Source organism: Elaeis guineensis, chromosome 14 (assembly GCF_000442705.2).
Source record: "Elaeis guineensis isolate ETL-2024a chromosome 14, EG11, whole genome shotgun sequence".
Taxonomy (NCBI): Eukaryota; Viridiplantae; Streptophyta; class Magnoliopsida; order Arecales; family Arecaceae; genus Elaeis; species Elaeis guineensis.
In genome coordinates, this window is record NC_026006.2 from 54,948,206 (window position 1) to 54,959,385 (window position 11,180).

General features: G+C 36.0%; 2 protein-coding genes across 2 annotated transcripts; one reads left to right on the forward strand and one right to left on the reverse strand.

Moving 5' to 3' along the window:
- Positions 1–327: 327 nt before the first annotated feature.
- Positions 328–3,731, forward strand: LOC105057650 (N6-mAMP deaminase). Its single transcript, XM_010940321.4, has 11 exons — positions 328–490; positions 668–738; positions 1,864–1,955; positions 2,030–2,089; positions 2,203–2,436; positions 2,526–2,602; positions 2,693–2,762; positions 2,902–3,015; positions 3,105–3,171; positions 3,268–3,372; positions 3,464–3,731. The coding sequence occupies exons 1-11, from the start codon at positions 405–407 to the stop codon at positions 3,586–3,588; spliced, it is 1,101 nt and encodes a 366-aa protein (XP_010938623.1). The 5' UTR covers positions 328–404; the 3' UTR covers positions 3,589–3,731.
- Positions 3,732–4,857: 1,126 nt separating this feature from the next.
- On the reverse strand, positions 4,858–10,352 carry LOC105057651 (protein DELETION OF SUV3 SUPPRESSOR 1(I)). The gene is made up of 3 exons (XM_010940322.4): positions 10,216–10,352; positions 9,970–10,084; positions 4,858–5,145 (listed from the first exon to the last, which is right to left on the reverse strand). Exons 2-3 carry the CDS (start codon positions 10,061–10,063, stop codon positions 5,015–5,017), a joined length of 225 nt encoding a protein of 74 aa, XP_010938624.1. The 5' UTR covers positions 10,064–10,084; positions 10,216–10,352; the 3' UTR covers positions 4,858–5,014.
- Between the last annotated feature and the right edge of the window lie 828 nt (positions 10,353–11,180).

An 11,180-nucleotide genomic window follows, 5' to 3' on the forward strand; every position in this document is an offset into this window, starting at 1 on the left:
TCCTTAAAAAAAATATATTGACATAAAGATCTAAGTGTCCATATGACTACCATCCTCTTTTGTTAGATGTTCGGAATACCTGCTTCAATTTTTGAATGCGTTAACAACAAGCTATGTCTTTCCATGAAGTTTCTGCATTCTTGTTTATCTCATTACCCGCTGTTCCTTCAATCTCCGCTATAACTGAAAATATGGTGCCGTTATAACGTTCGAACAGCCGTTATCTTAGACCGATATAGAATATAAATTTAAAAGAAAGCAAGGGTATTTTTGGAATTTCATACCCAGAAGGGCCTCTTTTTTCTTGCGGGTGGGCAGGACCAGCGTTTGCAAATCTCCTCAAATCTTTTACTCACTGAGGCAGAAGAAAGAAAAAGTGATCAGAGAGAGAGAGAGAGAGAGAGATGGAGATAAGGGAGTGGTGCCATGAGATTCCCAAGATAGAGCTTCACGCTCACCTCAACGGTTCCATCAGAGACTCCACCCTTCTGTGATCCTCCTCCCCTCCTTTCCCATCCTTTCTTTTTGCTTTCATCACAAGTTTTTCTCTCTCTCTAGACCTTTTCTGTTTGGTCCAAGTATTACTATTATTATTATTATTATTATTATTGAGTGGATATTTTTGTTAATAGTTGTTTTGCTCTTGGAAATTTCTTCTCTTCGTCAGGGAACTCGCAAAAGTGCTGGGCGAAAAAGGTGTCATTGTTTTTGAAGATGTAGCGCATGTGATTACGAAAAGTAAGCATAAAAATACGTTCTTGCTCAACTTCTATTATTTTGTCATTTTTTCACAATATGTTGCTGATTTAGATCTGTTATCAGGCAAGGTCTTCTTTTTCCTTCATTTAGGCCACTTTGAAAAAGGAGTTAAAGAAGTTTTTATCTATCACAGATCTTATAACATGATGTGTTTGCTTTGGAGAAGAAAACTATGCTGGTTTGTTGACTTCCTTTCAGTTGTAAATCATGACATTCTTACAGGGACTGACTTCATCCATCATTCAACAGATATAGATTATGTCAAGGGCTAAAACCTTACATGAGCAAAGTTTCCCTAATCTTTCATCACAACTTTATCTATGATATTTATTTGTTCTTGGCTTTACCATCTTGGTTAGCTTTATATTGCTATATCTGTTCCCTATGATGCAGATTTTGAACTAGCATTAAAAAAAAAAAAAAAAAAAAAAAAATCAGTCTTTCGCTATGCTGCCATTTTAATCTTCAAATTTTCTTTATGCTCTGCATTTGCGCTAGCCTTATCGTCTTATTGTAGTTTCCATGATTTCATTCTATTACACAGCATTTTGAAAGCATATCTCCATTTCATTTCTATTGCTTGAATTTTACGACAAGCATTTTTCATCTATCTCTAGTAACTTATTTATAACAAATGAATTTAACTGATATAATCACTTTACTTTGCTCTTGGCATGATTTGGACTGATGCAGCAGTCTCATTTGTATAGATTTCCTACAATTTGCATCCGTGTTTTGGTTTTAGCAGTTCTTTTTATGATTTTTCTACTTCATGGAACTTCTTTATTTTTCCAATTTTGTCACTCTTGATTTCATCTCATTAATCAGGACCATATCATCCATAAGTATCAAACATGTATGAGTGCAGGGCCACTTAATCAGAAAGGAGGATTATGTATATATTAAAGGCCCTCTTGAAAGTTTTCATAGTAAATGATATACAAAGAGAATTACAAGACATGCTATCTTGTGAATATGCATCTTGTTTATGTAAATCATGGGAAAAAATTGTTAATCTTGAAATGCATAAAATGCTATTAGTTTACCATTTCTGTCTTTCTGATGAATCTGCTCGTGGTTATTTTCCATAACAACTTTATGCAGATGGCAGATCCTTGCCCGAGTGCTTCAAGCTCTTTGATTTGTATCACATTCTTACAACCGACCACGGAACAGTATCAAGAATCACCAAGGAAGTATGTTCAGGGCATCCTTGTTGAGAGATCTCTGTTGTATGTCCTATGTGGTCTTAACTAATACTTTGAAACAGGTTGTGGAAGATTTTGCAGCTGAGAATGTTGTCTACTTGGAACTGAGAACAACTCCAAAGGTATCCCCCCTGTGTGTGCATTTTTCCGACCAAATCAAGTGGATCAGTCATATCAGTAGTTTTTGATGGTGAACATGACCAAGTCCACTATTTTTGGTCTCCTAATCTTGCAGAAGAATGAAGCTAAAGGGATGACTAAGCAATCTTATATGAAAGCAGTTATTGATGGTTTAAGAGCTGTCGATACTGTTGATGTTGCTTTAGCAAATTCTGACTCAAGTACTGATTATTGTTTAGAACCTTTACCAATAAATGATACACAAGGTAGAATAAGGAGGAACAAGATATACATCCGCCTTCTTTTAAGTATTGACCGTCGTGAAACAACTGCATCAGCAATGGAAACGGTTTGAGAATTCTGTCTGTTAGACTGTATGTTATGTTTTTAAATGCTCTTGTGAAAATGGTTTTTTCCTCAACTTTCTCAATTTGGTAGGTTGATTTGGCAATGGAATTGAAGGATGCTGGGGTGGTTGGTATTGACCTTTCAGGCAATCCTGTTGTTGGGGAGTGGTAAATTAGAACAGTATATGGTTATGAAGAGAACAAATGCAGTGATGTCTCTATTGTTAATCCTTTTTCTTGTAATGTTCTGTGTTGCAGGCAAACCTTCATTCCAGCACTAAAGCATGCTAAACAACTGGGGCTCCCTCTTACCCTTCACTGTGCAGAGGTGCGTCAGATTTGAGAAAATTTTCCCAGTCACACTGGAAATCAAAGCTAATTTTAAATTATTTTGTTTTTCTTTCTTAGTATCTCGTTTGTCATTCAAGTCAGCTAACTAGTTGGTTGTTGTATCTTAGTGACTTTAGATACCTAACCAGAAGGAAGTCCAAGCAATGTTGGACATCCACCCTGAGAGGATAGGTCATGCTTGTTTTATCGAAGAGGAAGAATGGAGAAGGATAAAATCAGCAAAAATTCCGGTTAATTCATTTATATCTTCCATTATGCTTCATCCCTGTGAGTTTTAAATTCCACTAATTCTGCTGAAATTATTCTTCCATTTATGCAGGTAGAGATATGTTTGACTTCCAATGTCCGAACTGAACGCCTCCATTCAATAGATGATCATCATTTTGGTATGTTGTGGCCCATCCTTATATTTATCAAATTTCCTAATTATCAACACCATATATTTTTCGATTTAGCATATTGACTGGATGATGTTTATGCAGTCGATCTGTACAATTCAAAACATCCACTGGCCCTTTGCACCGATGATTGTGGGTTATTCTCTACCACTCTCTCCAATGAGTACTACCTTGCGGCCTCAACATTTGGTATGCATCTTCCTCATTTTATCAATAACAAAATGCATTAGATATGCCAGTTATGTAACTTATTGCTGGTTCCTGTTTTGGAACTATGAAGGACTCGACAAAGGTCAAATTTTCCAGCTGGCTCGAAGTGCAATCGAGTTTGTGTTTGCTGATAATGAAGTGAAGGAGGCTCTGAGAAATATATTTGAAGCTGCTGAGAGAAAACTAATGCCATAGAATTTGCTTGATGAAAATTATCATTCATATATCTCACAATTTAATAGATGCCTATTACTTTTGGACATTGTATTGAATGCTAGGTGACTTTAGCATATTGTTTTTCAAATAGTGAAGATATCTGATGTTTTCAGGATTGCCAAGTTATCGTTCTGTGATTAGCTGTTTTTAATTATATTTTCTTGGTGACCTGATCAACAAAAAACATGATCATGAGGATGCCAGCTGATCAAGTTGGTAAAGTCTCTCAGTATTGATACAGCAGCCCTAGGCTCCAGTCCTGCCTGACCACAACTGATGACCTCAATGAATGGTTGGGGGGCGGCGCCAACCTGAGTTGACCATAAAACAAACAAATTGTATGTTGCACTGTCATCATGCAGAACTAGATACAAATTTTATCCATCAAAAGATTGTTATTTTGTCCATTCTTGGTGGATCAGATCAACTCTGATCCAGGTGATCACCTTATTCAAATTTGAAAAAAAAAAAAAAGGATTAGATACGAACATCAGTTTTCTTCCTACAAAGTCAATAATCATTAGAAATGTGACAAATGGTTATTGAGATCATGAGGACAACTTGCCAATCTATCACTGTAAAGGGTAGAGGAACATTTTTGTTAATAAAAAAGCCGGATCCAAGAGAGTGATCAAGGGAAGTTGGTCATTCAAAGGTCAAGCGCACTGATCTGTGCTTTCAATTTTGATGTTGGCCTTTGAGCTTTGTAACAAAATGCTTCCTGAGAAGCAGACTCATTTTATGGCTGATTTCCTTTCTGAGACTATGGCATGCGAACAAGAGAGCTGACTCTTTCATTGTTACCGAAAAAAGGAAAAAAGTTGATCTAAACCATTGTTACCAAAAAGAATAACCATCAAAACCACCAGACTTGGTTTTCGTTTTATAAATCCGCTATACCAAAACACTGAATTTTCCAAGAGCCACATATAAAGAACCGCATCATATGAAACAATCTCGCATAAGGTTACCATCCAGACATCAATTAATGGTACAATTTGAATCACCCCTCAAACTTAAGAGTGAAATTTTCTTCAACCCCTGGCTATGTAATTTGATTACAAAGGGAGTGCCACATCAGTTATTGCATCGTTCAGATCAAGAAAGTGGCTTTGGCAGCACGTTGAGCAAGATCACAATGTGGTAAGACGCTTACTAGGTAGTAAGCCAAACAAAATGCTGTTGTCGAAACGCGTTGCAGGAACAAAAAAACTCAAACAGAAACTACCAGAGAACACATTGTTCACATTAAGGCAAGAATATCTAATCATATATAACTATGTCTTCACAACAATCAAATATTGAACGCCAAGGAACTACATTCTTTAACATCTCAGCTAAAGGGAAGATAGGACTACTGCAAGATCGAGCATAATAACCGTCTCCCTGTAAACATGGTAAGAAATTAACTCTTCTCTGAGTTACTCTCGAGCTCTGTCTTCAGCTGTAGGGAGAAGTCATCATTGACATCATCATCATCCCAATCATCCTCCCACTGCTGCATGACTTCTTTACCTTCTTCATTGTCATCCCATTCTGCAATGTGTTTAAGACAACAGTTAAAACACATGGTTAATCCTGATACTCGCCCATGGATAACCAATCCAGATAATGTTAAACTGCTTATAGGATATGAAGCAGCAGTTTCCAGTAAAATTTTAAAAAGAAAAATGCAAGCAAGTTTCTTCATCACCATCACCAGCTTGTTTTTCACTTTAATAATTATTAACGGACAATTAAAGTACTTTGTTAATAGGGAATAACAAATATGACAGGACAGATGTCAGATATCATTCAATGCTATTACAAGTCAACCTGCAATTTCATTCCATAATTCTAAGATCTAAATGGAAATTGACCTTTGCATCTAAAATTTAGTCTTCAGGGAGAAATTTGAAGAGGTGATGGAATGCATAACATGGAAATAAAGAAAACTTCAGAGACTGTCTTGTACGACAAACGAATGAGAGTCCAATTCACATAACACTAACCTACATTACGTTTGACACAGATGGTTGAAACCTGATACAGCTACAATATTACATAAATTACTCTAAAAAAGTGGGACGTGTCATCCTGTTTTCATGCTATTTCAGATCATCAGATTATCCTCCTAGTCCTGATGCTGTGAAGTCCATATACATCATATGCAATACAAAAGGCACCCAATATATTCTTAAAGCAAAACAGTTGAAGAAATTTGCTAGAAGGGAATGTGATCTAAGCTACTAGGGCAAATCACATATCCTACTGGAGAATTGCATATGGCACCATGTCAAACACCGAGATCATGATTAAAGCCAGGCTAGACAAAACAAGTTGAATAATGCCTGATTTGATTTGACCTATTCATTTTATGTAACTAACATAAATTGACCTTGCATAGTAACATAATAAACTAACTCAACTTACATGACTTTGGGGAACACAATTTGTGGAGGTTTATCCTAGGTGGGTGCCCAGAGATCCAGGCAACCAAAAACTAATAAATTCTGATAGCCGATAAATATGAAAGATTAAAAATAATCCAAACAAAATAAACATAACAAGTAAGATCCCAAAATTCAACAGCAAGTATCAACAAGACAACATTCCATATTGATTCATGAATCATGAATCAAATTCATCCTCCATAATCACACGACACAAAACCACTAAGGTGAGTGCCCAGGCAGCCATCTACAACAGATTTGTCTTTTTAAACTAATTGGACCTATGACAAGAGAAAGATACACATTTTATGTGGGAGAATAACTACAATATTCAGCAGAAGGGCAACAAATCACTCCGCCGCATTAGAAGAAGACTAGAAAGAGATAAGCTCAAACTAACTTGTGGTACAAGAACTCCTCTCAGTCAGGGTTTATGTAGATATGCAAAAAAAATGAACATTGAAAGGGAAGGAAATTTTTGATTGAGTCCTGAAATTCAAATTTCATAATTATAGAGTATTTTGCAAATTTGTGGGATTGATTCGATTGGTGAACAAGAATATTACATATCATGAACCATCATGCTTATTGTTCCGACATCATAAACAAGGATTCCCATTCCTGTAGTACCAATGCGTCCTACCACTACGGTTCTAGCCTGTCGAGTAAACAGTACCTGGGACACCCCTATGACACCAGTTTGCTGGTGAACCGTGGCATCCCAGTTGGCATTAGTCAGGACCAACAGGTTCACTAGGTCCCATGCACAAAGAAGAGAGCCCGAAGACAACAAAAATCTTACACAATGAAAAAAGGGCATCTTTGGCCTTGTCCTGGTAAAGCATCAGGATTCCAACCTATCATAGTTGTTGGGACAGGAGCATCCCAATACCATATCAACCTGAAACAAGACTGAGACGGGTGCTGGTACCATGTCTTAGATCCTTGGATATAATAGTCCAAAATCTTCTAACAGACAACCAGTTGTCACTATTTACATCCTAAAAGAAAAGAATTCTAGAATGGCCACCATAACTGAGGATTCCAATCAATTAGGTTGAAAATGCATATTACAAGAAAGACTGGAAGAGAGCAGCACATGCAAATCCTGTTAAAGGGAAAATGATACCTGGGGTTCATGCGGTCCCAGATAGCAAAATGGTCCTTCAAACTCTTTCTGGCAGATAAAGTGTTGTAATATGATTGATTTCAGGATATCAGTTAAACTAGTTCGCAAAGGCCTGTTGTTTCAGCTCAGAACAAAGAGGCAATAGCTATAAATTATGATCTTTTATGCAGAAATGTTTTTCTTCTATTTCTTTAATTCTTCCTTTTCTTATCAAACCTTCCTACGTTGGGCTGAAAATCATCCTTGACTAGTTGCACATTTAACTATGAAGTCTAATCATCCAAAACATAAAGAAAATTTTCCAAAGATTCAGTGGAACTAGTTTCTGAAATATAATCATGAATACATTCTTATATACGAACCTGACCGCAAGATCTAACCACTTTATCAGGACAGGAAAAAAAAATCAGTTCTAAAATTACCAAGAAAAATAAATTTTAAAAAAAACTACACTAGCGAGTTGCATTATGCAGAGGATAGATATGGTGTTTGGACATGAAGTTAGACATAATTAACCTTCCAGAAAATGTTTAGCAATGCAAGCAAAATATAATGAAATAAGTTAGAGAATGTTGGTGTTATGCCTGAACTTGACCACAAAAATAAAAAAAAAAAAAGAAATCATATTCCATCAACCAAATCATAACGAATAGCTACACTAACAGACTGCACCATATTTTGAAATTTGAGTATACAGGAAACTAATAGAACACCATGTTTTCCATTATATTTGGTTGCGAAAATAATCGAAGTCTTAACTTTTTAAAACTCTCAAATAAGGCATAACATAGAGGTACAAGGTTTGCACCTTACACACCTTTTAGCTCGATATGATACCCTTCACACCAACAGAGCCTTGCTAATGAGCCTCAATGCATTTTTAAAAAGCCCTATCCCTAGGTATGAAGCGAAGTATGGCCTTACATGGCTTCTTAAATAATGAGATCTATGACACTTACAATTCAGGTCTTATCGGAAAACTTAAAACATTAGCACAGAGCTACTACATAAAACTCTTTTAAGATATCTATATATCATAGAAGCTGTCTTCTGCAGATTCTAAAAATAACTGAAAATAACTTCCACATGAATTTTTCCCTTATGAGATGTGTACTATTCATAAGTTAATGATAGTTCTTATAATATTGATCTGAATGTTGGGTAATGATTTAATAATAACTGCTTTGATCCACTTGAGTTTTTAACATGACACGCCAAGAGCACTTAGTTGCAATATGCGGCATGAAAGGGACAGCATAGCCCTTAGGCAGAAGGTTGAGGCCTAGACCAATGGCTGGACACCCAATATCAGATTAAAATAATAATAATAATAATAATAATAATAATAATAATAATAATAATAATAATAATAATAATAACAAAAACAACAACAACAACAACAACACCAGGAAATCAGAAATAAATTGAAATAAATTAGAGTGATTACGTAAATCTATTTGAGAAACGATTACATGGTAACATAATACATTGACTAGTAAATTTACAATTTTTTCCTACAACTTGTGCAGCATAACAATTGAAGCTACTTAATGCAGCAAGTCTATGGAATGATTAATAATCAATGCCAGTGTCTTAAAATGCAGTGCATAAGGCTGCATCTTGTATGTGATCTCTTGACCAGATCAACTTCCCTAAGTTCAGCTACTATATGTGGCCAAGCCATATGAGCTGAGAAGACGGACTGCTTAACACCATATAAACATATATGCAACAAAATAAACATTATGCAGCTACATTTCTTGCATACTTATCATCACATGACCACATATGTAGCCTGTTAGCATTGTGCGAGCATATATGCGACCGGTTCTTATGCAGGCCCTTGGCAAGGCAGATATGTATATATAAATAATATCAATATGTTAATTATGCTATAATTTTTGCTTCTAAGAATTACATACTAAATTATATACAATAATTGTTAGACGATTTTATGATTAATATTTCTATTATTCACTCAAAAATATTCCAACTTTTATTGTAGTTAATATGTTTATATGTATTTTAAATATTTTAAAATATCAGTTGATCATGCAAACCATATTTGCAGCATGCATAATGCATCTTCACTGAGCAACCACCTCTTAAAACACTGATCAATGCAAAATAAGAAGTAAACAACCAAAAAATGAACCATTGAGAATCATATATCACTAAAGTGTTTGGGCACCAACAAGAAACAAAAGGGGTTTATAATCTATTCCCTTAACATACCCACTTTCCAACATATTTAGAGCCCAACATGTAGTTAGGGGTGTAATCAAGCTGACCTTGATGAATTAGATCCAATCTTCGAGACTAGGGTTCGACATTAAGCATGATTATTTATTAATTGATTGAACCTAAGTTCAAGGTGAGCAGAAAGCAAACCAAGCCTATTTCAATTGAACCGATAACCGTAAATCCATCCAAAATTGACTGAAATTGTATCAAGCTCAACCACAGCTTGATACAAACTCAACTAAAGCTCGAATAAAATCTAACTCAGGTATGGATGAAAGTTTTATCTGGTTGTACAGAAAATCCTGCCTACCTTTTTAATCAGTTGAACTGCAATCATAAAATTCATGTAAATCATTAAAAAAAAAAAGGCACTGTTTGCATAACGAGACCAATTAAACTAATAATAACAACATCGAATCACCTAATCAAACTAATCCTCCCCGTAATTACTTGTTCCTCTCTTCAATCGTCGTTAATTCTAATAAAATTCAAAACCAAATCTCAGTGATTCATCTATTCCGGCAAACAAAACAAAGATAGTTCCCTAAACGTTACCTTGGTCTATCTCGAACTCCTCGAACTCATCATCATCCTCAAAGAGGTCGATCTTCGCGTCCTCAGCTGCCGCAGGCTTGTTTTCCGTCGCCATTCCAGAAGGGATACAATAGACCTGAGACCACCGGCAGAAGAAATCCCACGAAGAACACAAAAGGTTAAATCAAACCCTAATTCCGGAAGGGATCCCACGGCTGGCATTGGCTTCGAAAAAAAAAAAACAGAGAAAGGAAGGGGAGATCCAACCTTTTCGAAACCCTAGCTCCGATGCGATCGCTTCTTCGTCTTCTTTTTGGAGGAGGGTCAAGGGTGGGAGCAACAATCCGATCGCTTCAGCGAAACGGAAACCACATAGCCACCCTTCTTATAAAAGGAAGCTCATGATGGTGGGGCATCGTCATAGTTGGCACATAAGTTGCGGGCTTTTCTGGAAGATTCCACCACCGGCTCGAAGGTCGCAACCGCATCGGACCTAGTCTGGAGCTGATCGGAGGCCTGGGCTAACCATCAACACGCCCGGTCCGAGATGAACCTGGACAAAATTGGCCCGATTTGAAACTGGCCTAAGCTGCGAAAAATTAAAATTTTAGCCCAGCCCGGCCCGGTCCGACCTGACCCAAGATAATTATATATTTAGTATATATTTTATATTTTAATTATATCAGCTAATTATGTATTACAATAATGAAATCTTATACTATACATTAATGTATCAATATCGGGTTTATTGAGCAAGCCTGGCATTGACCTCTCAAGATTGGGCCGAGTCTGGACAAAAAATGGAGGCCTGATATCCAGTCCAGACCAGAACTGGTAGTCCGGCCCGGCTCGATGTTTAATCGGCTCTATGGTGAAGCTATGATTTTGGTGCGGCTTGGCCAGCAGCGGTCTTGCTAAAGTTTTAGAAATAATATGGACATTTGAAACATGGTTTTATGTAGCAGCAATTATATTAGTTTAAGTCACCTCCTATTATGCTATTGGGATAAGCAATACAAAGAATACAATAACTATTATTTTTCATTATTTACCACATTTCTTATTGTAATGGACCATTATAAGTAACTGGTATTATTTTTACTTGTATTTTTTAAATAAAATATTTTTTAATTTTCTATTATTGCCTGTTATCTTTTATGATAGCAATCAATCTTTTAATGATTATTTCAATATTAAAAATTTAGAATTATTTTTTTAAATAAATAATGGTC

Excerpts from the sequence above, each read along its gene's own strand:
- LOC105057651 (XM_010940322.4), bottom strand. The coding sequence starts at position 10,063 with ATGGCGACGGAAAACAAGCCTGCGGCAGCTGAGGACGCGAAGATCGAC. Across the intron at positions 5,146-9,969 it reads GGAGTTCGAGATAGACCAAG|AATGGGATGACAATGAAGAA; the intron begins GTAACGTTTAGG and ends AACACATTGCAG.
- LOC105057650 (XM_010940321.4), top strand. The coding sequence starts at position 405 with ATGGAGATAAGGGAGTGGTGCCATGAGATTCCCAAGATAGAGCTTCAC. Across the intron at positions 2,090-2,202 it reads AACTGAGAACAACTCCAAAG|AAGAATGAAGCTAAAGGGAT; the intron begins GTATCCCCCCTG and ends CTAATCTTGCAG. Across the intron at positions 3,172-3,267 it reads AATAGATGATCATCATTTTG|TCGATCTGTACAATTCAAAA; the intron begins GTATGTTGTGGC and ends ATGTTTATGCAG.